At 29.5% G+C, this 26127-nt stretch overlaps 1 protein-coding gene across 1 annotated transcript in view; it reads left to right on the top strand.

The window, feature by feature from the left end:
• LOC106459460 (spectrin beta chain, non-erythrocytic 1-like) overlaps positions 1 to 26127 on the top strand; it is a 179713-nt gene that overhangs the window by 33192 nt on the left and 120394 nt on the right. The window contains exons 13-26 of the mRNA XM_022385955.1: positions 1722 to 1922; positions 2592 to 2687; positions 4229 to 4345; positions 6760 to 6954; positions 7098 to 7317; positions 8060 to 8163; positions 8552 to 8638; positions 9421 to 9483; positions 9659 to 9789; positions 11989 to 12048; positions 14443 to 14569; positions 17937 to 18001; positions 19594 to 19675; positions 20351 to 20428. Coding sequence (XP_022241663.1) covers positions 1722 to 1922; positions 2592 to 2687; positions 4229 to 4345; positions 6760 to 6954; positions 7098 to 7317; positions 8060 to 8163; positions 8552 to 8638; positions 9421 to 9483; positions 9659 to 9789; positions 11989 to 12048; positions 14443 to 14569; positions 17937 to 18001; positions 19594 to 19675; positions 20351 to 20428 — 1626 coding nt within the window. The remainder of the gene's footprint in view (positions 1 to 1721; positions 1923 to 2591; positions 2688 to 4228; positions 4346 to 6759; positions 6955 to 7097; positions 7318 to 8059; positions 8164 to 8551; positions 8639 to 9420; positions 9484 to 9658; positions 9790 to 11988; positions 12049 to 14442; positions 14570 to 17936; positions 18002 to 19593; positions 19676 to 20350; positions 20429 to 26127) is intronic.

Raw genomic sequence — 26127 nt, 5'->3', positions numbered from 1 at the left:
GAATAGTAAATAAAGAAGTGAAGCAAACAATTATCTCTTTTAGTTATGACCTTTGTACTCGGTTTCTGCTTCATGTAGGTTGCTAAGCTTTTTAAAATTTTGCACATGGTGGATATGAAACATAATAATTTTTTTAGATTATATACAGTATATAACTGTATATATATTTATATAACTGTATATATATTTTTTTACATATATATACAGTTGAATAACAAAAAAATCATAACTTACTATATCGATACCATAGAATTCCATTATAATTTATCAAACTTAATAACTAAGCTGTTTTGGGGTTTCAAAAAATATGAAATTCAAGCAGACTAAAGATACAACCTACCTCATTGACATCTTGGTTCAAAGAATGAGATGGTGTCCTAACACACGAAAATGGCTGAGGGGACATTTTGAACTTTTGATATTCACATGTCATATTTTGAAGTAAATGTATATAAGGGACCGTTTCCAAAAATAGAAAGAGGTGAGCAGGGCCACTGTGTTCAATTCAGTACATGAGTGATATCTCAGCAAATAGAAAAGATAAGAGGTTATTATTGTATGTTCTAGCTTGTCATTATCAGTCATTTGAGTTCCTAATTCGTATGAAACTCTAGAGTTAGTATTTTGACATTACAAACATCTAATCTGAACCAGTGCTGCATTGAATATACCACATGACACACAAAAATCGATATTTAACTGTGTTTCTTTAATATTTAAATTTAAATTAAGAAATTAAATAATGTATAGTACTAAAATTTGAATTATAATCTGCAGTTGGATACCAAGCTAATTGATATAAATTCATGAATTAGTAGTTCAATAAAATTTTGAATCCGGGTCAACAAAAGTGATGACATGGCCTTTGACCCGTGCTGCGTCTGAAGAGGTTTAAGAGATTTTTTAAAATTTTGTTAACAATTTTATAAGCATTTTTTATGAAAAGTTATACCTTTATGCATTTGGCCCTCACCCTCAAATTCTAATCTTTACCATCACAATTAATTTATTGCAGAGTCAGGCATTTGACCATGTAGGTATATTTCTTCGAGAACCACTTGTTGTTTTTCTTACATGGTTCAATGTATAAGACTTTATCAAAAATCAGGTTTGAACATAACATGAAAATATACATATGCCAAAATTCTAATAAAGGACCACTTACATGAGATGACCATATACGAAAAATGTTTTCATGAAATACTAGAAAAACAATAAACATTCTTTATACGTGTATTGTTACTATAATGTAATTAATTTTAAAAACATGTTAATAAAACATTTATTTATATTTAATTTTCAGAATAAAAATTAATCAGGATTTACTGTTGTGTGAAAGGCATTCAGCTAGTTGTTTGATGTTAAAAAAAAGGATTAATGATTTTATTCGTATTTCACAAAAACAGTAGTTTTGATCAGTTCTACAACTATTATATTAAGTACCCTGGACAGTATTTTAACTTCTTTCTATTAGAGACTGTAAAGTATTAAAGAATAATAAAACTCAATTCTCCTTACTATCACTCTATCTTGAATTTTGTCTAGTGCCCATATTGTGGAATCAAGGTTTAAAATTGAAAAATGTTTAATTTTGGCTTTCATATATTTCCAGTTTTAAGTGAATACAGTGAAATCATGTCTAAGACACAATAATACATGGCTAATGTATTTGTGTTTTACAGTTAGGTAGTAGTTAATTTTTTCTTATTTAAATACTACAGGGTCTGGAAGCAGAAATTAAATCTCATTGGGCAAGAACCCAGAAGGTGATCAAAGCTGGAGAAAAATTGGTCCAAACCAATCATCCACAGAGCAGGGATATTCGACAGAGGATTCAAACTTTGAAGAACAAATGGGATCACCTACATGAACTGACAGCTTTAAGACGTAAACAGTTAGAGGATGCATCTTCAGCTTATCAGGTATTAATTTCCAATTCTAATGTATAACACATCTATGTACACTGTACAGTCATTTTTTCTTCTCACAAGTCATCTTTGAGATACTTTGATGAATGTCTGTTTTTTGGTCTGAAAATTTCATAGAATAATGTTTTAACATTTTCTAATTCTTCACATCAGTTATTTCTCTTGAACAAGTCAACATTAACATTGACTTTATTAGTAATGTTTCACCAGTTGTAGAGTTTGAAGAGTATTTTTAAGCTTTTCATTTTTATGTTTTAAAAATACAATTCATAGATTCATGATATGTAAAGTTTAAAAACTGCTAAATAAAATTAATGAACAAAATAACTATCTATTTGCAAAAAAAACAACAACAAGATTTTACATTTAGTTTGTAAAAGACAAGAAAGTGCATGTATATTATGTATTATAAATTCTATGCCTATATTTCAAATTATATTTCTTAGCTTAGGACAAAAGAACTTTTATATTTAAAGATAAACCTGAACGTTTTTTGAACAATTCTTTTGAGATATATTAGGATACTGAAGGACATCAAATTGCAATATTCTATTCTCTCTGTATAAGAAAGCTTGATACACTTCTGCATTTCCTAAGATTATTTAGTGAACAAATTTTTATTCAATAAATTGTGAAAATTGCTGACATTCAATATTTTAACAGTATTATGCTGATGTGAATGAAGCAGAATCTTGGATGCGAGAAAAAATGTCTCTTGTTTCAAGTGAAGATTTTGGTGAAGATGAACCAAGTGCTAGAGTAAGTAAATATAAAAAGTTTGGCTTGCTTTCTCCCCTCAGTTATTTATTTTTTAAATTTATTTCCTTTAAAGTTATTAGTATAACTGGAAAAGTTCATTTTAAGTTGATAATAATAAAAGAGTTGGTGCTTTATTGCAGTGCCTCTAGACATTCTTTTCATTCTCTAATGATCTGTAATTAAAGATTTGACAAGTATAAAAAAACAAAACAAAACATGCTCTTTTATTTTTTTAAAGGAAAAATATAATCAAATTAAAGTTAAAATAAAGCTATAAGATGAACATGCTTTGTCTAACTTAATGGATTTATTACATATAGTATAATATTGATTGTTATTCAATTTTTAAACATTGTTACATTTTAGATTTTTTATGTAACTAAACAAACTGAAGATATATGTATATTCAGTTTTTTAGTGTGTAAGTAAATAAAATACTTATTATTTGAGTTTAAAAAATCTATGCATAAACTGCAATTTCATAATTGCAGTTATTTTTCAAAATTAAGTTTAATTAGACCACAGAAATGTTTTCATTTATGATATGAGCTATATACCAGCCTTAAAAGGGAAGTCTATAAACCAGTATCCTTGGCCAATAAGTTGGTAATAATCAAATTATTAAAATCTGTCCAAGTTCATTGTCATCATTGAATTATTGTATGGTGAGAAGTGGTTTAATTTGTTTGTTGAATTTTACACAAAGTTACATAATGACAATTTGTGCCATCTGTCCTTAAATTTGAAGTAACAGATGAGAGAAGGTGGCTAGTTAACATGACCCACCACCAGTGCTTTGGCTACATTTCAGAGAGAATAGGAGGATTTAACCATCACTCATATAACACATTCACAATCCCAAAGTGTAGAATGTGATTTTAATCTGGTGGTAACGGATTGGGAACCAAGAAACCTCAGATCCACAGTATATTATGCTAAGTACTGGGCCATGCTTTGCTCCAAAGAAGTTTATTGAATATAAAACCATTATTTTTCATAATCATTCCTAAAGAAAAACTAACACTTAAGCATTTGGATAAAATAAAAAGTGAGAGAGTACCAGTTCGTGTTGAGTTACAATATAACTTTGCAGAGGTTTATAAATAAAATACGAAATGTTAAACAGTCTTTAATTAATTGAAAACAGATGCTTCAAATAAAGAAACTTAAAGCTATAAAATAACTAATATTTCAATTTCAACGTCTAAATTGTAGTTGGTTTATAAGGAGTTGAAATCATTCTAACTTGTTTTTTTATTATAGAAAATATGTAGGCTTATTGGACAAGATCAGAACTATAATTATTAAGAAATTGATTTATTAGTTTGAATTACTTTTAATAGGAAAAAATATTTGATTATATATTGCTTCAGTTTTTGTGATCAAGTAGGAGGATTTAAAAGTTTTGAGTAAGATTTTAAAATTAAGAAACATAGAAATAATGTTTGGATTAAAAATAATTTAAGGTTGTACAACTTATATGTAAGTTGAATTACTTTTGAGTAACCTTAAAATAATGAGTAAAATGGTGTATTTTTTAGGCTCTTTTGCAGAGACATAGCCGGTTAGAGAGTGAGATCAAGGCTTATGAAGCTGACATTCAGCGACTGAATGATCAATCAGACAAAATGATAAAATCAGGAATTGCTACTCTCAGTGTAAGTTTATGAAATTTTAGATAACTTAAGAAATGGATTACATACTTCATCACATGGAAAGTAATTTTTTTAATGTAACATAATGTTTACAGACAACAAGGGACCTATTGCTTCATCTAGGCTGTCCTATCCTCTAAAATAAACTCAAATTATTAACTAAAGAGAAAAAACCTCAAAGCCAGCCCTATAGTTATCAAGCTTTTTCTTAAACTCACTGAAATTTACTGTTTCCACAACATCCAAAAGCAATCCGTTCTAAAGGCTTGCCATCCTTTTAGAAAATAAAACTGTCTTAGTTGAAGATGACTCCTACCCTGCCAAAATTTATGTGTGTCCCATAGCCTTACCATTCTCATCATTAAGTACAAAAAAGATGATGCATCAACACTATCAATTCCCTTAACAATCTTAAACACTTCAATCAGATCTCCTTTAACTTAGAGATCTTAACCTCTCCTCACATGACAACCCCTTCATCCCAGGCACCATTCTAGAAGCCCTTCTCTGAACCCTTTCAACAATTCAATGTCTTTCCTAAGGTAAGGAGCCCAAGAATAAACACAAAACTTCAGATATGGCCTAACCAGTGACCTATATAATGAAATTATAATCTCTTTAGATTTCTATTCAATATTTCTTTTGATACAACCTAATGTTCTATTCGCCCTACTACTAGCAACAGCACACTGCTTGGATGGCTTAAGAAACTGATCAACCACTACAACAAGATCCCTTTCTTTCATAACACTGTTAAGGTTATTCCCATCCAAGTTATATTTACAATTCAAATTGTGATAACTCATATGAATTATCTTGCATTTGTTATAATTAAAAGCTATCTGCCATTTATTTGCCCAACTCACTAAATGATGTAAATCCTTTTGTAAAGCAGCAGCAGCATCCTCACAGCCAACAACACCCAAGCCATTAATATCATCAGCAAATTTAAGTAATTTATTTACCATTCCTTCATCTATATCATTGATGTAAATCAAAAAGAGCAAAGGTTCTAAGACTGGGCCCTGAGATATCTCACTTGTAACATTCATCCAGTTTGACTGAACTCCATTTGTAACAACCCTCTACTTTCTTTCATCCAGCCACTCTTCTCTCCAATTTGCTAACTTATCCCCCACACTTACAGAGATAATTTTTTACAAGCCTTTTATGTGGCACCTTGTCAAATGTTTTCTGAAAATCCAGATACACCAAATCTACACCCTTACTACATAAGCTGTAACCTTTTTTATCATATGTACATTTTTTATGAGATTCTTAACATGATACAACTTTATTGCAGTAAGAAATCAGTTTATTGTAATTTTTTTATATAATTTTTGTTTTTGTTTGTTTATCATCATTACAACATTTAATGTCCTATTTGGTATGTCAAGTAGTAAGGTATGTCATGAAATTTAGTTGTAACGCAATTATTACTTAACACTAACTGAGTTCTCTGTTGGTAGTTTGTACTAGTATTCAAAAATTTATTCTTGGCCATTAGGTGTAAAGTGTAGTGATCATTATTTTCACAGGGGGTTAAGAATGCAATATCAAACAGTTTTGGTGCCTCGCTACTTTGTTACAGTCGTTGTTGCCACTCTGATCATGCCCTTATCTGATGACCATGTATGTTGAAAATATTCCCGTAGCATAGTTTCTATTGCAAAGAACTTCATTAGTCCTTCTTACTGCTTTTCATATTCCATCTAGCATACAAGGACAACAGCTTCCCAGCATGCATTTCAACAGTTTGATTGGACAGAAATCCACAGGTACTGTGTTTGGCTAGTATGTCTTTGTAGGGAATACCATGAATACCCATTTCCTCCTAAAGCTGCTTGAGATATGTGTGAAATTGAACAGGAGGTATCATTGGAAGCTTTAATTTTGATGAACCCATATTCTATTGGCCTCATTTTCATATGTAAGTCATTCTTGATTATGTTACATATTGTTGCCTAGCCCACGGTGACCACTTTTGCCACTGATCTTTGTGTATGTGGATTCTCATCTTTTACAAGATGTGTTACTTTGCTTACAATATCTGAGGTGTGACTTGTTGCAGGTATCTTTCTGGATGTTACTGATGTCCTAAGTTGATCCATATTTTTTTTTCCAATGTCATGACATACAAAGGGATATCTCTGTCTTGGAAATTCTAAATCTCTAACTTGAACACATCTTTATTATTTGAGTGTGAGTATTTTGCATTGTAAACGGTTGTTACATACCTTGTCAAAGCAATTGGCTTTTGGTGGCATAACATTACCTATATAACACCAAACAATGTCAAAATGTAGCTCTGATGATAAACATTATATTGCTCATATAACCAATTTCATAGGCCTTGAAGAACATTTTTAAATATCAACATATTTAGCTAAAACACTTTATCCTGTGTCTATTACAAGGTTTTAGATAATACTCCAGAAGAACCAGAGAAAGAGGAGTGGATAGAGGAGGTAATAATGGTTCCAACAGAAGAGTGGGTAGATGAAATTGTTGAACAAGAAGTATTAAGGGACACAATAGAAGAACGAAGAATTCCTCAAGTTCGAGCACTTTATGCTTTTCGTGGCCAAGGAATGGAAATGCAGAAAGGAGAGGTAAATTTTTTTCATAATTATGACAAATTCCAAGTATTTACATATTCTTATTTAAAATTTAAAAGTAATGCCATAAAACTTGTATGTGTAAAAATATGCACTTGTACCTAAAATTGAACTTTTTTTTTCAATTCCATCTGTAGGTGATGCTATTGTTACAAAAAACAAATTCTGATTGGTGGCATGCCCGCAGAGGAAATGGACAAGATGGATTTGTTCCAGCTAACTATGTGAAAGAAATTGAACCCAAAGTTATTAAAAAAGTTGTTAAACAGTCAGTCAAAGTTCCTCAGAAACAGAGAGTCAAAAAACGAGTTATGAAACAACAAGTTGTAAAAAAGAAAAAACAGTCTCCAAATAATAGTGAGTATTGAGATTTGTATGTAGATATGATTTAATATTAAAGATTTGTGTTTTTGCAACTTTAATGTATTTAAAAAAATAAAAGTTCATGGTTTTTAATTAGAATGCAGAAGTTAATCAGTTTACAATCTTTCTATTAATTTTAAGTGGTTACTTTAGAAAGGTCAATGTTGGATATGAAAGAAGACTAGGCAAATTTTTTTCACTATCAGATTTCATTAGACAACTTGCAAAACTCTTTCTTCATTTCATGATTTTAAATGATGTTAATAGTTTCCTTTGTGGTATTTGATTGCACATAATTTGGAAGTGTTTTAACCCTTCATAGTTAAAAAAACTTGTTAATCAAAAAAGGGGGATACTGCTTGTGATGACTAACCAAACTTATATTACCTCATAATGGCTTTAGTGTATATTTAATGTTTTTGCTTTTTGAGGATGGTAAAAAGTTAGTATAAAATTCTATTTTTGTAAATTAATAACATGTACGTATATTTCATACTTTACTTATTTATGAAACTATTTTTTGTAAAGATTAGTAGCTGTGCTGAAAAGCTTTAGACCGGTAGTACTTGAGTTGACATAAAGTGAATGTTCTTATTCATTTAATGTTTGTTTTTTTGATCCTTAGTTTTCTAAATGCCATTAAAGGCAATATATGATGTTTGTTGTATTTCATGCCCTAAATTATCAAATTATAAATAGTAAACTTTACTGTTTTTTATTTCTGTATGTCTTTCAGAAAAACCCTTATCAAGATCTTCAAGTCGTAAAGATGGAATGAAAGTGGAAGAGCGCCAAAAAGCAATAAATAAAACTTTTGATGACTTGGTTCACCTTGCCAAGGTATTATTCTCTGAAAAGAGATATAAGGCTTGAAATTATATCATAAACAGCTTTTTGTAGTTAATAATATTGGATTACTAAACATTTTGACATTATTGGCAGCACTATTATGAATTGTTTAATCTGTTTTGATATCTGACCATGATTTCATAGCCACACCTAGAGCTGATTGGAATAATACTGTATATGTACAGGTTTATGTTTCATAGACAGTATTTTATGAACTATTAACAAAATCTTACTGAATAGCAATAGAAAGTGTATTTCAATGTCATTTGATATTAAATTAAGTTTATTTTCCAATCTTTTGATTCCTAATAATAATATTCTCTGATACCTGCTTTATTTTCTTAAGATCACATAATTTTTTAATGACTTTTTTCAATAGGCCAGGCGTAACTTTTTAGAAGATGCTCTCAAGCTGTTTGGATTTTACAGAGATTGTGAAGATTTTGAAAATTGGATGAAAGATAAGGTAGATTTTTTTAATTGATAATGATAAAAGTATCAACACATTGCTAATAGTTCAAATTATATTTCTGTAAACTTTACATGTAGTTCTGATTATTTGTACACATTTTAAAACTTGTTAATCTGAGTGTTTTTTACAACAAGTTCTATAAAGTGGAGGAAAGTTTGCATTATTAAAGTTATCAGGTTTAATATAAAAACGTTTCTAAACTTCTGTAGTTCACATACTTTTTTAGTTAAACTTTTATTGGATAAAACTGAACTATTGTACTGTGTTTATGCATATAGAGCCATGTTTATTTTTTTATTTTTTGTTAAATATCAATAGTTTAATTATGTAACATTTTTATATTGTTTTTGGTGTTTGTATTTTGTGAGGTCTGTATTCCTCATTTTATTTAATATGTATAATTTTTGTTGTTAAAAGTTTAAGTACAAAGTAGTTTAACATATTATTATCTACTATAACAGAATAATATCTGAAGAATCAGTAAATCTATATGTATATGAAGATTAACAAATTCACTTCAACTATATATTCTTTATTTATTATCAAATGTCATGTGTGAGCAGTAAGATACATTATTTAGAAGAAAGATTTTTTTCATTTTAAAGTATGCTTTTAGCTGTTTTTATGGTTTTTAAATTCCAATTTTTGATTAGTTTTAAAATATGTAATTTATAATATTTAAAATTTTAAAAAATGTCTGAAATAATAAATTTACTATTTATTATACTTGTCACATACGTTGATATTAAAATTAAGTTTTATCTAATTAACTGCAGGAAAGAATGTTGACAACAGATGATGCCAATGACAGTGTTGATGTAATGAAGAAAAAGTTTGAGGTCTGTATTCCTTGTTTTATTTGATATGAATAATTTGGGTTCTTAAAAGTCATACAATACAAAGTAGCTTAACATAATGTTATTTACTGGTAGTTACTTTATTTAATATGATCCAGAAAATTACAAAAATGAAAAATTAAAGCCAACTTTTAGTATATTGTAATTTTCTTTCCAGCATTTCTTGACTGACTTATCAGCAACTAGTCGACGAGTAGAAGATGTTGATCAAATGGTCAATGAATTTGTCCATACAAAACACAGCCAGATTGGAGCTATAAAAACAAGACAGAGACAGATACATGACAGGCAAGGCTTTGCTGTATTTTTCATTCCTTTTTAGGTTATAAAAAATGATTATTGGTCAAGATTTGTCTAATGGTTTTAATTGTGTTTAATAATGGATAATATTTCTTTTTAACTTTTGTTTTAAGAGCTGTGATAGGTTTCCCTTGATTTTTGCATCCTTAAATAGCTAAGTTATTCCAAAATATAAATGTTTTATATGTACAAACCTGACAACATAAAGTTACCAGAGGAGACGTGAAAACTATCAGGTTTAATGTTAACTTAAGTTTGTGTTTTTTTTATCATAATATATGTTAATATTTTTATTTTTTTATTTTTTGTTTTTTTATTTCTCACAGTAGAAATATTTAATCAAATTGCATGGCACTTAGTACAAACTTACTAAATAGTATTTAGTTTTGGTTCAAAATATTCATATAATTTGATTTAGTATTTCTACCATTTTTTAAGTTGGGAAATTTCCAAAATTTTGTTTTTAGACACTGTTTTGTAAAAAAAATAAAAAATACTTAATAACCCTTTCTGGACCAGTGAGCATTTCTGCCCATCCCAAGGCATAGATTTTTATTTGATAAGAAAGTATCATCCATTGAGAATACAATTAACCAAATCTTGTTTCTCCCTTCTCCCATTATTTTCTGTCCCTGTCTGATGATTTATTATTACAGGCCTTTGTGCTCACTCTTTTTTGACCTCACAGTGTGTGATGTGACAAACACTAAAGAAGCACAGTTTGGAAATAGGTATAGAAAAAGTTTATGTGCCACTGGATAGAGGAGATTACAAACTATTCATTACAATGTAGAGTGAATAAGTGTGTGATAAGTAATTTATGTTTAACCCTCTCATTATGGGCAGGTAAAATTGTGCATGTCATGACTTTTTAGAGAGTTACATTAAAAATCTAATTAAATTACTTTATTATCATGGTATACAAATAAACGTGGCATAAAAACATAGTTAATAAATCAAATATTGATATTACATAACTTTTAAGTTCTTAATTTTATAAGGAAATATTTTTAAAAAATCTTTAATTTCACCCTAGTATGAGAATTGTAATGTTTGCTCTCTAAGTATTCCTCCTTCTATAATTTATTTACTACCCCCTCCGAAAGGTATGGAATTTAATGTAAATTTCTCATTCTAATGCTGTTATTACTCATACAAAGTATAATATTTATAGCCTTCACTCTTATTTGGTTACAGAGCCATAAAATTGAAACTCAGACCATTCTTCCCATGTCCAGCTGTCACATCCTCTCTTTCACAAATTACCAATAGTTCTCTCTGACATTTAACTATATTATTTATAACTAATAGAACTAATAGAGTTTCAATCTATCAAATGACATATTATATCACGGTGTTTTCTGTACAGAGAATTGTCTACTTTACTTGCAGTTCCAACTTTATTCCCATGGGAAATGCATCGACAAGATTAGCAGAATTTTTAATGGCTCTTATCAAATATTTAGAAAGCCAGAACAATTATGATATTATAGGATGTTATCTGCTTTTTATGTGTTGTTATTCTGTGTTCTTAGGTGCATTATTTAATTAAATAAAAAAATACTTAGTATAGTTGTATCTTTAGTATAAAAAAGTAAGGTTAAGTTTTGTCAACAGCAAAAAAAAAGACCCAAGTAAGTGTTATATTTGTTGTTTTTCACGTGTATTCTCTATTTATTGCTATAAAAGTAACTAAATTTTAAAAATTAGAAACTTATTAGGTTAGATAGCTAGATTGTTTATGGTGTAGTTAAGTAGAATTCAGTAAATATTTGTTTCTAAACATTAAAGTGTATGTGTTGGACCTCTTAATCAGTTAAACATCAGACCTTAGGTGATAAACAGCAGTAAGCCTTTGACTCAGTTCAAAGAAAATATTGTGCATGTCTTAGATGTATAAATAGGTTAGCTTTTTGTTTTTTTTTGTTATTAAAACCATAATTGAAGTTGTTGAATAATATTATATCTGTCCAAATTGATTAATGAGATGTACAGTTTTTGAAGGCTTTCTGTTATGGAAAAAAAATATAAATGAATGAAAGTTGACCATGAACTACAATTGAAGGTTCTTCTTAGCCTAAAATTGAAGTTTGAAAAATATATAAAAGTATAAATAATGGACTTTTTTTTTACACATATATTCATACAAAATTGAATTTACCGACTAAAATATTTGTATGTTAATAGGTGGAACAGGTTAAATAAGCTGAAAACTGAGAAGGAACGAAGCTTGGAGGGAGCCACCAGGTCAGTAGTCTTAATTTTATTTGTATTTTATGATTAATTTGACAAAATTATTTTTCTAAATGAGATCTTAAGACATTTTTGATCAATTGCACTGAGGTTAGAGTATGTTGATAATCATTAATGTATTTACAAAATATATGTTATACATGATATGAAAGTATCACTAATGTAACAGATTTTCAATTGGTTCATTTTGAAAAGACGGAAGACTCATACATATAATGTTTGATACTGCTAAAATATGATATTTTACACTGATTTGCTCACAGTTTTATATCCAACACAACAGTTTGCAAAGTTCCCTTTTTTTCTTCTATGATTAAAAAATGAAAATATTATCAATTTCGAAATACTAATGATTCGAAGTAGGCTAAATTTCACTCTGATTTATAGTTAAATAATTAATTCAAGCAGTAAGCTTAAACACTAAAGCAGTGAAAATATCTACATAAGCTCATTCTATTAATTTATGATCACTCTAAAACTTTCTCATAAGAAGTTACATTCCACAACTTTTTCAAACTTACATCTTACAGTTCTCTATACAAAGTTACTTTTTCCACATAAATCCAGTCCCATCATGGCTTGGTGATTAGGGCACTTGACTTACAAAGTGTTGGTCACAAGTTTGAACACTATCATCAAACATGCTTGGCCTTTTAGCCATGGGGATGTTATAATGTGACAATCAATCCCACTTTTCATTGGCAACAGTGTAGCCCAATAGTTGACACTGGGTGATGTTAACTAGCTGCATTCTCTCTGATCTGTCACTTCTAACTTAGGGATGACTAGTGCAGATAGAACTTGAGTAGCTTTGCACAAAATTTAATAAAACAAAACTGCCTATATTATTCCATAAGATTCTAAACATCTTCACAGGAGATTTATTTTTTGAAGTTGACTTAATGAGTATAAATATATGAATGAATCAGAAAAAAAAAAGAGCTTATTGACTAACCCTAGCTATGGAATTATGAAAGTTATCAACAAATTGTTTCATTATAAAAGGGCACAATATGCTTTACATAAAACAAAAATTATATGGCATTTCAAGCTCAGGAAGTCTGTCTGGCATTCTGTAATTTTAGGTATGTGGCAAGACATCTTAAAACCTGCTGTGTATAAAATGAGCTATTTGATTGTTTTAACAATTATTGTAATAACTTTTGAAATTCTGTTGTAATGTAATATAAATAGTTTTTAATATTTTCCATGCAAAGTAAAACTTATTTCATAAACAATATCTTTAAAATTCCTTTTCAGCAAAACTTATATTATTAGTATAGAGATGATTATTAAAGAATTTTTCTTGAATAGATTAAATATAATTTTATGACAGTGTTTGTTACAAAATCTTAGATTTATATATATATATGTTTAATATTTTGAGTTACTTATCTTTTCCATTAGAGAATCATTTCATAGGTTAACAGTTGCATTTTATAAACTTAATTACCTTAAGATTATATAAACTAGGGTTAAACAAAAACATATTTATTAAATATAACAACAGAAATTTAAAAAAACAACTTTCAAAGAACTAAAATACAAATTTTATCACTTACAAAAAAAAACAGTTAGTAAGCCCGTGCCTGGCCAGGACTAGATACAACATATATATCAATGTTATTAATTTCAATAAATATCAGGGGAATTACAAAAAAAAAACAATAAAAAAACCTAATTTTCCAGAGAATAACATAATGCTTCAAAATTTAACCACTTCTCAAGATCGATAACAATATTGAGCAACAATTATTTCTTACAGTACCTTGTGAACTAACTCATTGTCAAGATAAAAGAAACTTTTTATTTAGTGGTTAGACCATGAAGTTACATTTCATGTGACTATTACCATAAATCTACATAATCTTTCACAACATTAATATCTATATGCCACTGCTAGAGGAAGCTTATATCAGTTTCATAATATATACATACATACTCAAAATCAATGTGCTTTTGCTAGATGGCGAGTTAGTACTTTAATATAACTAAAATTTCATAGATGAACTAAATGATAGAATGAATAATAAATGAATGGTAAACAAAACCATGACAAAATAAAAGTAGAATTCATTATCTCACAAGATATATTAATACATTTTTGTTTCATATTCTCAGAACTTTGACTTAAGACTCAAGATATAACCATTTGAACTGAATTGTATTATTTGAAACAAAAGTGTATCGATATGTTACAAAGATATGAAGAACTCCAAGTTTGTACATAGCATAAATGCCATTTAAAAATTTTCTTTGCATTTTAATGATCATTATAATTCCAGGGCTGTGTCATTAAAAAGTATTAGATGATAATAACATTAATGTTTTTCTCCAGCTAATGTTCTTTTATTAATAAAAACTTTGTTGTCTTCTCTTACTTGTCAGTGTGGAGCTGTTTAATAGAACATGTGACGAAGCAAGAGATTGGATGTTGGAGAAGTTGGACAAGATGGATACAGATGAGATGGGTAGAGACATGAAAACAGTACAGGCATTGCAGAGGAGACACCAGGTAAGTGTGTTTAAAAAATAGAATATATGGGTGTGTGTATAATGTAAACAGATATTTATTATAGGTCAACTTGATCATTAATAAGCTATCAGAGAGTCAAAAGTATGTTTTGGTTATTAGACATAATGATGAAAAAGAAGTTATAAATTTATTGCAAGATGATTTACATAAAACTTTTATGTAGAAAATATGTATCATATTTATACTAGATTATTATTAAAAGCTTCCATTTTGACCTTTTCACTATGATTTTGAATATACACTTTTGTCTACCTGCATGTTTTTAATAGCAAAAATTACTACCCCATTATTCTTCTGTTTATGAAATTTTTATTCATTGCACCTTGTATAAAGATAAAGATTTTACAGGTAACCAACATGAGTCTAGTGAAGAGAAAACTAATACCAATAATAATTATGTCTTTAAAATCCAAAATAGATATAAATAATTAAAATTTAAACAACTACTAATTAAGCATATTCTGGTACATTTCCATGGACTTGAAGCCTTGAGATTGCTGAGCTTGATGATGTTTGAACAATCGCCTGTTTGCTTTCATCAAGTCTAATTAATTAAGCATTTGTTTTAATTAAAAAATGGATGAAATGCAACAAAAATTCAATTGAATTTAAATTGAATTTCGAATAGAAAAACTTAGTAGAGAATGATTTGATAATTTTATGTAGCAATAAAAATACACAATCATTTTTATCATATTCATTTTTCATAGTTAAAATGTTTGATAAAGTTTTCTTGTTAGAAGTAAGAGTAATTCTTTGATTTGTTACATATGGTGTATATGGTAAATATCATATAAGGTTTATAAACATATATAGAAGATATATATATTGTTACGTCTCTGTATGTTCGTTTGTTAATTTTCCTGAGATACAAGTCCTTTCTTAAACAAAACTAGTTTATTCTTCCTCAATACAACTTTGCAATACACTTAATTTCCACAGTTACTTTAACTTAAACACACGCTATAATTCACAACAATTCACTCACTTCACTACCGCGCTTGACTTAATTGTCCGTCTCTATCTCCACCTGTCAGCAACTATACTTCTGATCTCTGTATCTGCTATCCTCAGTTTCCACCGACCGTAACTGCTGTCCTTGGTTCCCCACTCTCCCTCTCTCTTTTGTCTAGTGCACTTATATACGATAATACCACCCACGTAGCCTCTTTGAGAATCTTCTAGACACTCATCACGTGCTACCAGCATCACTTGACTTCCGCTGTCGTAACACACTAGCATTTTTCGCGAATCTTCTAGATACTCATTACGTGTTACCAACGTCACGTGACTTCCGCTGTCGTAACAATATATATATAACAAATACACAAACAAATTTAAGTCTGTTGATACAAATATATAACACAACAACACTAACTCTTCTTGTGTTTATTTTTTTTACTAGTTTTGTGACTTAAAAGATACTATGTTTGTTCCAACTTAATACCTGGAAACAGATAACATTAATTAACTGTACAGTTTTTGAAATATACACAAATAAAATAACATAACAATAAAATAAAATCCTTATGTAAATGTAAATTGAATAGATTAAGACAAAAATTATTTTAAGATTACAAAATGTTTTTTCTTTTTTTTTTGTTCCCATCGTTTTTTATTTTGTAATTTTGTTTGTATGAGTGAGTTTTATTGATTCAAACTATACCTTAGTTACATTTAAGACATCTATTCATCAACCAGTCATTGATGAGCCAGACAAGAAATGCTGGAGAGCAAACTGCAGTATGCTAAAAATGGCTTTTATTATTCATTTTTGTAATTTTCTAGACAATCTTGAGAAAAGTAACTACCAGTAAGTAATAATGTGTTAAATTACTTTGTATTTTGAGACTTTTAACAATATAAACTATTCATATTAAATGAAATGAGGAATACAGACCTCAAACTGTTACTTTATTACATTAATTCTGTTATTGGCATCATCTGTTGTCAACATTCTTTCCTGCAGTTAATTACATAAAATTTAACTTTTATGTTAAATTATGTAACAAATATAATTAAGAATAAATTTATTATACCATATATTTTTAAGAATAATTTATAAAAGAAATTTAGAAGGAGAAATGTGTAAAACTAAAGAGGCGGTTATTCCTTTTGGAGTTACTTGTTGTCTAAGTATAGATAATGATATTTCATTTGTTAACACACAATAAAAACAAATAGTAAATAAAAAACTGAAAGGTATTTTCAAAGGTAATTAAATTATTTTATTAAGATGAGAGCCTAAAAACTTATTTAGATTATTGAATAAACATTTAAAAATTTTTTTTCAAAGGAAAGTGTTTGTGGTTATGAAGGAATGAATTCTGCTCTGTATAACTTAGCTTATATTAAATTTACAAGAAAAGAAAAGAAAAAGAAAAATAATAGAGAAGTTTTGTTTTTTGGTAATATTTTTTTTTAAATTACAATTCAAAAAATGTAAGATCTTTTGGAATGTGTAATCTGTGGTAAGTTCTATGTCAGCATAACAGATAATTTGAGATTTAGGATTAATTTACAAAATTTTTTGAAAAAGAACCCACTATATACCAGCAAACACTTTAACTAATTTATTATGTAGAAATTTAAAATTATGAAAAAACATTTGAAAAATATTCAATTTATTTTTTATGGCACTATTTTAAATAGATAGAGGTTAGAGAGCAGACATAACATTAGTTTAGTATGTTAATTTGAATTTTGCAAGTATTACTAGGAATTACAGAAAGGACAGTAAAGTGAGTAAAAGATACTTTAATCAAACTGTTAAAGATTACTCAAATAAACCATTTTTCTGTAATAGAAGAAAGTGATTGTGATAAAGTTTTGATCCATAAAATTGATTTATATAGAAAATTATAAAATAAAAAATGAAGAATTAGAAAAAAGAAAAAGCATATTTTATAAGTTTAACCTAACTCATATTTTATTCAGTTGATATAAGAATTGTATTTTATTTATGTGTACTTAAATATGTACAATATGCACATATTGTACTACAATATGTAGTTAATTGGTGTTATTTGTATTTAGATACTAAGTTAGAAAAAGTAGTATGTAAACGTTTTTTTAAAGGTTCTCATCAAAAACATGCCTTGAAGTCACAAACTAATGAAATGAATATGTGCATACACACACATACACATATATACATTATAAATATATTTCAATGAAATTTGGAAGTTTTGAGTTTATTTTAAAAGCATTTCCCATGTGTTAAGCTTATTTATTGTGTTTTATCTTTACTAATTTTTATGCATAACATGTTAATTTTTGTATATAGATGTAGTTATCATGATGAAACATTTAGCTTTGTGTAAAAAATAGTCATTTTTCTGTCCAGAATTTAGAACGAGAACTTGCTCCTGTGGAAGAAAAATTTAACAGAGTGAATCTCCTAGCTGATTCGTAAGTTTTTTTGCTTTTTTTTAGTGTCACTTAGCCTAGGGTTGTTCATCTTTGTGTTAGTGGTGGGTCACATAGTATTTTGAGTGCATTCTCAGGTCAGGACACTAGTTATTTATGAAAATTTTTTTTATCATCGTTTTATTGGTATTAACCAACCATACTATACATTGAAGAACTGTTAAACTTAAAGTCAAAAGAACTAAGAGAAAGCTGTATTGTTAGCTTCTTTTTTTTATCTTTATCTGGTGATTGTTCAACTGGTTGGAACTGCCTCACAGGTTACCAGCTAGACTTAAGTAAAAGAAATTTTTTTTATAATACTAAAAGATAAAAATTGTGTTCGTGAAAAGTATTTACTTTATTTTTCCAGCAAATTGAATATTGATTTTATCAGAGTATTTAGCTTTATTTTCTAACGTAAGTTATTCAACAACAACTAAAATTTTTGGTACTTTTTGAAACGAAATTTAAATGAAAGAAGGTAATGGTTTAAAGGTTTGATGTGCAAATTATTTTATTACATTGTTCTGAAGTATGTTTTATTTTAACAACAATTGTTATGACGTGAACACCTTTTCCATGTTGGTGAAGCTTGATTATAATTAATTATACTTGTAATAAGACATTAGTATTAGACCTATTATATTTTTTAACACTACATTCTTTATCTAGTGACTAGTCCATTGAATATTTTCAAGAATTAGAAAAGTGTATAATAATAGTATTTCAACCACACTATGTTTGCCACAGGGTGCCAGTGATGTATATCACTCAATCCAGAGCTCATCAGTCTGGCTGGGATACAACAAACACAGTAATGGTTGGAATGCTATTTATATAAGCCATGTGTTAGTTTGTTTGTTTGTTTATAATTAAGCACAAAGCTATACAATGGGCTATCTGCGCTCTGCCCACCACAGGTATCGAAACCTGGATTCTAGCATTGTAAGTCCGCAGACATACCACTGTGCCACTGGGGGGCGCCATGTGTTACAGCAACAGTTATTATGATGTGAACACCTTTAACAAGCTAGCAAAGCATGGTTATAATTAATTATACTTGTCGTAATAATTAGTATTAGACCTTTTGAAGAAAAGTATAACTAATTATGTTTTGGTTCGTTAAATATCATTCTTTATTGATCTTTTCTAGCTAAGCAAATATTAATCAATGTTTTTGATGTACATTCTGTCAATGAAAATTGATGAAACAGCAATAGCATGTTTTAGAATAAAGTGTTAATATTTCTTCCTGTCTTTTGAAATCCCACAATATATATTTAAAGTTATTGAAAAGTAGGAAAAGACAAGAATAAAGTAACATAACAAAAGTTGAAACATTTAAAAAACTGAATACACTACTTGCGGGAGTTAAGCTACATTTATGTAGGACAAAACCCTTGAAAAAAATATTGTCAATGAAACATTTGAAAGTGATTTTGTTTTTGTTTATAACAGTGTTTTATGAATTTATTGTTCATGTAGTTTTATTGTATTTCTTGGAATCACTTACAACATTACTCTAAATGATAAATTAGCTTACAATGCAAAATTAGAAGATACTTTTTTCTAAATTATCATTCTTATTCCAGAGTGAAGGCATCATATCCTAGTGAACGATCCAATATTACATTACGACAAAAAGAAATGCAAAGTATATGGGACAGAGTCAAGGTATGTTGATATTCTGAACATTTTTTATATTGTTAACCAAGAAATTATTTACTATTAAAACCATTTACAGTGTCATTATTAAGGTTAATTAAACAAAATTTTATATATTAGATAAAAGTTACTTTTGATCTTAATTTCACACTTCAATTCTTGTCAGTTTTATAATTATTTTTGTATGAAAAAACTATGTCAGCATTGCTTAAAGAATACTCTTTGACTTATATTGAGTGAAAATAATACATTTAAGTTGAGAAGTGTTAAAGATAATATTTTTTATGCCATTAGATGACAAATATCATCCAAGAAGTGTGGAGATAAACTACTTTACATTGTTCTATATTGAAATTGATACCACTATTGCCTTTTTTTTGTGGAGTGTGAAATGTGTGTTGGTTTTACATAAGTGCAAATTACAGTGTATGATCAGATTTTTTTTTTTAATATATGTTATTAGAGTATATTTGTGTGATATATTTTGATTTTTTTTTGTTTATTGATGATATGTTTTCTAGAAAATCAATCAAGAGTTAATAGCTCAGGTTTGTGTACTCTTGAGTTTGAAATACATAGTTTCTTCTTAATTGAGCATTTCAACAAACATTCATAGTCTCACTCTAAAGAGTTAATTGTATTGTTATTAATCTTTAACATTAATAAGAATTGTGTATATGTTAGGCAAAAGCAGCAGAACGAAAGGCAAGGTTAGATGAATCAATGGGCAGACAAATCTTCAATAACAGTGCCATGAGTCTGGTAAGTTTGATTTTGGATTATGGTATACCACAAACACACACACACTCACACACACACATATGTATATATATTACTGGAGAGAATTATGTAAATGATGACAAAAAGAAAAGGGTATAAAATACTTTGAAAATACCACCCCTTTATAATGTAAAAATGAACTGAACCAGCCGACAGTCACCTGTTGATATTTTAAACTTTCAACACGGGCTCAGTCCTTGGTACTGAACTCATTACCATTTTGTGCTTGTTATAGTTTTCATGCTATAACTTTTGAATTAGTAAGCATGTGTTAAGGAAATTGGGCAGATTATCAGTAAATATTACAATGCTTTCATATGCAAAATATCAATTTTTTTTATTAAGTCTTAAGGTTTGTTAAGACATAGTTTTTAACGTGTTTTTATTTTCACATGTTGCCTATCCAACATGCAAAGTAATTTTTATTTTAAGATTAAAAGTACTTTTGTGCATCAGAAAACTTTCAAATTTCACATGCGAAATCTTTATAATGTCCAAATACTTATCACACATTTCTTAAGAAAAAATCTTTATATTTTATCCGTTATATTTAGTAACTAACCTTTCTTTGTATGGGTTTGGTCGATTTGATCAATCTCGTAACCACAATTAAAAAATTAGGAAATAAATATAAATTATGCCTTTTTCATTCTAGAATGACTGCACATTATAACATGAAACCATAAATGTTTGGACTGAATATCTTAAATCTCATAACATTATATATTTATTATTTTTATTATATTGACATTGCAGCCATGCCAGGCCAAGAATACAGAAGTTACAATGACGTGGCGAACGTGCACTCATGTTACCATATCCAATAATATAGAACTGACCTTTAGTCTTTACAAAGTGACTTGTCTTGACTGTGTTTTAGTAGACTAGTATTTTGTAAAATACAGTCACATTCCAATTATTATACGTTATACTATATATATGTAGATTATTGCTATTTAGAAATAAGTTCTTAAACTTATTTTTCTTAAACATAGAACAGTAAATAAAGATGTAAAACAAACAGTTATCTCTTCTAGTTACGACCTTTGTACTCGGTTACTACTTGACATAGGTTGCTAACCTTTTTAAAGTTTTGCATGTGGAGGATATGAAACAAAATATTTTTTTAGGTTTTATATATACAGTTGGATAACCAAAAAATCATGAATTACTATATCAATATCATAGAATTCCACTATTATTTATGAAGCTTAGTAACTAAGCTGTATTTCAGTCTAAATAATATGAAATTTGATCCGACTGAAGACACAACCTTTCTCCTTGAAATCTTGGTTCAAAAGAAAGAGATGGCATCCAAAGATGTTAAATTGGCTGAGAATGCCACTAGGGGGACATTCTGAGCTTCTGATGGGTTATTCTTGTCATATATAAGTCACGTATGTGTAAGTGTACATAAGGGAGCATTTCCAAAAATGGAATGACGTGGGTGGGGTGCTACTCTGTTTCATTTATTACACTAGCAATATTTTAGTAAGTTCAAAAGATAAGAGGCTCTTATTTTATATTCTAGCTTGTCAATATTGGTAATTTGAGCTACTAATTCGTACGAAACTATAAACTTAGTATTTTGACATTACGAACATCTAATCTGAACCAGTACTGCATTCAACATACCATGTGACACACAAAAATCGATGTTTAACTGTGTTTTTTTAAATTAGTTTTAAATTAAGAAATTGAGTAAGGTATAATACTAAAATTTGAATTATATTCTACCAAACTTATTGACATAAATTCATGAAATAGTAGTTCAATAAAATTTTGAATGCAAGTTAACAAACGTGATGACATGGCCTTTCAACTGTGACCCTTCTGGAAAGGATTAAAATTGTGTTTGGTTGTCATTCAACCAGTTATAAAGTACCACACTAGTATAAAACTTATAAAAGTACAGGCATTCATATTGTACGAAGTAGTAATAGTGTGAATCCAATTGTGGCTCCCAATACTGAAATATCATATGAAAAGCATATAGAAACTAAAGTTTTGAATGCTCAAAAAAAATGAAAAATTGCAGTAAGACTTCTATGTTTAAGTAGGAACTGTATACAAGACTTCGAAGGTATGTGAAACTGGCACTGTTGATAATTGAAGTGGTCAAGGTAAAGCATCAAAACTTCCGATACGGTACATTACTTCCTCTCACATAAATATCTATTCTCGTTCAGTGCTGCCCTCTATATGGAAATTTTTTTATGCATGCCACAAGACTTTTATCTCCCCTCAATTGGAACTGACTGATTCCAATGTGTCTCTCATACACATCATCATGTTATAACCCTCCACCAATAAGAGTGCAACATACTCTCTTTGATGCATGTGGCTCCCTCTATTCAATTCTACCAAACTATCACTTTTCATTTGACAGTACTCATGTTCTAACATTTAGTTTGTGCTCTCTTCAAGTGTTTTATTAATATTTTTCCATATCTTTGTATTAATTTCTCTCAACAAGTTTACTCTTTAGTATACAATAGTGATATTTGTAACTTGTTTAGTTAGTCCGAAGTGGAATTATTTTATATTTCTATCTGGTTACAGAACTTATTACTTCATTACAACAACTTTTTATTGTTTCTGCCAACACAGTTGTGTTTGGTTATTCATTTTGCATTATGAATTCTATGTCATCACTTTGGAGGTTATGTATTTTATTAGCACATTTACACAGGCTTCTGTTCACGGTGCTCCTTGGTAAGATTTTCAGTTTTACTGTGTCGGGAGATTGATTGTCCAATGAACTGACTTTTGTTGGGCCTTGCCTTGAGTTTGGGAGCCCACACATTTGAAATACAGTCTGCTGACTTTGGAAAGATAAGACATTATACTGTTATGGTTTTTGTATACTTTTATTGTTAATATTATTATCTGTCCTTATTTAGGTTCCATAACATAAATTTTGTTAGATTGGTTAATACACCTAGTTAAGTTTAGATTAGCCATTAGTCTTAGTTGTATTTTTTCTACTATACCATTCACTTAGGCTTACTTATTGTTTTTCTTCCATACATCATATCTCATACATAGGTTATTGTTACCACACACTTCCTTAATTTTATACAAGCATATCTATTTCATTCTCTTTATTTTTCCCTTTGATTCTCTTCCTATTCATTTGGATTGTGTGGAACCCTTGAGCCGGGGTCCACACTAACTTATCCCAATATTGTACATACTTATTGTTTGGTTCAGTTTTTCTTTTAGTGCTTAGTGATATTCTTTATTATGTATTGTTCAATTAGGCTTCACAAGTGTTTCTTTTCAGTTTACCTGTAGTTCTACTTCTGGGTTAATTGATAATTAAGTTAAATATCTTGTTTGATTAGGCTTAATAAGTGTCTGTTATTTTTGGTGTACCCGTGGTTCCATTTACAGGTTCATCTGTATGAAAGTTAATTATCTTTTTTAACACATAACATCACATCCATATATTTATTTCCCTATACAATTACTTCACATTTCCACTGTATCAACTCTCTCATTTTCATATTTCTTTATAGTTTATACTTCTTACAACTGATTTTGTTTAATTTATGCTTTATAGTTTTTTAACACATGACATCACATCCATATGTTTATTTCACTACACAATTACTTTACATTTCCACTGTATCAACTCTCTCATTTTCATATTTCTTTATAGTTTATACTTCTAACAACTGATTTTGTTTAATTTATAATTTATACTTGTTACCATTAATTTCGTTTGTGAGGGCCCCTCGTGACCAGGACCCACCCTACTTGCTCCCAATATTGCTTGCCTTCCTCCTATAATGGATGAACCCATTTTCAGACGACCTAGATTTTGTCAGTTTTCCTTCACCTTCTCATAGAGTGCCTTTCAGGCCTCTACTGCAGAAAGTGCCAGGCCTATCTAAGTTAGTTTTTCGACACATTTCTCTCTATATTCCCCATCTCATGACATTGATTTTGATTATCTTATTATCACTCTTTTGAGATTGGATACTTGCAAGCCTCACCCTATACAGGCTTTAATTCTTTTTGCTTTAGCTTACCATCAGGCAGATTTTCTTCCTGATTTATGTCATCTGCTTCTGATAATCCTATCCATTTTATCCCCTACCTAGTTTTTTTCTTAGCTTTGTTTTATCCTATTGACACCCTACAATTAATGTTTACCTTCCACCTCCTTTTTTCTGTATTCCACTTATATTTGGGGATTTTCGTGGGTACCTCCTCCTTCTTTCCTTCATGTTGTGGTGTTTGTCATCTTCAGTTTATTCCCTCCATACGTGGTATCTTTGCTTTTAGGATCTTCTATGGTGGGATACTGCTCTTTAGTTACTATCCACTGCTAATCAGGTCTTACAGTCGGTTCTTTTTCTCTTTCAGTCCATTTTTTGGGGCTACTCCTGCACATTTAGCATCATGTGGGGTATCTGCAATGCCATATTAAATTTTTTTAGTTGCTTCTTTGTTTCATTCTGAGATATTATTATTATTTTTATTCGTTTCCCTTGTTACTCTTTTTTGATGCTCATCTCCAAAGGTGAAATGTGTGGTTCTATCAGTAGGAGGCTTTAGGATAATGTCTCCAATTGAAAGGCCTTATTCTTTTCACACCTGGAAACTTCTGCCAATTCAGGGTGCTTTAGTTCACACTCTTCTTTTTGTCTAGTTTGACTGATCCTGTTTCATTTCTAGTTGTTGATGGTGGTAGCTTATATCACTCACCAAGGGGACACTCCTTCTTATTCCCCTTGTGGTTAACATGTTTTTTTTTTAACTCTGACACTTGACATGCGTCTCCTGGAGGGATGTGTTGCAGGTGCTTTTCCTTGTTGCTAATTGAATTTACAATCCTGACACTTTCTTTCATGGAGTGACCTCTTGATCCTCCTAAATTTTGGTGACTATACCTCCTGTGGGGTACTCTTCCACATGAAGCTTTTGAATCTTTTCTCACTTCCCACTTGTCACCTCTTTTGTTTTTGGTATCTGGTTCATTATCCTCTTGCCCTGACTGTCATCAAGTTCAGACAGGTTTACATTATATTTTCTGATTCTATTAGTCTTCTTCCCCAAAGTTTTGAGTGTCCAAGTCACTCTGGTTCAGGTTTTTTTATACATCTTTCCTGAACTGTACTGCTTTGATTTTCCTTGGCTGTTAAGGCTCGAGTTGTTTCTTTTGTTCTGGATTGATTTTATTAACCTACATTTTAGTGGCTCATGTGGTATATTTCTTGCAACTTTTTCTTTTCTTACCATCTTCCACGTTTCTTCTCAGTGGGATGACCTTCTTGTTCCAATACATGCTGTGGGTTGCTTCATTGTTTTTAATGCTTCTTTGTTTAAACCCATTTCCCACATTTACTTCCCTTACTCCACTTCTTTTTCTGTGAATTTTTTCCCTTCCTCCCTTACCTATTGGGTTTATATGGTGATTCGATTGGCCTTTCTTCCTTGTCTCCTTCTTCCCATTTTCACTTCCTGGTATCTTCACTCCTATCATGCTACCATGGAGGTACTTCATGTTGCGAGCACTGGGACTACATCTCATATGTTCATCTCCCATTCTGTACTTTGGGTAGCTGTTTCTTCATTGTTGGGGTACCGTCATCTGCCTGTTGTTATCTTTCACTCTTTCATGAGACTGTGACTGGGCAAGTTACCTTTTTGTATATACACTGAGTGGGCAC

The sequence above is a fragment of the Limulus polyphemus genome, unplaced genomic scaffold (genome assembly GCF_000517525.1).
Source record: "Limulus polyphemus unplaced genomic scaffold, Limulus_polyphemus-2.1.2 Scaffold612, whole genome shotgun sequence".
NCBI lineage: Eukaryota > Metazoa > Arthropoda > Merostomata > Xiphosura > Limulidae > Limulus > Limulus polyphemus.
The sequence above is the reverse complement of the archived record's forward strand: the minus strand, read 5'-3'. Positions and strand labels throughout refer to the sequence as shown.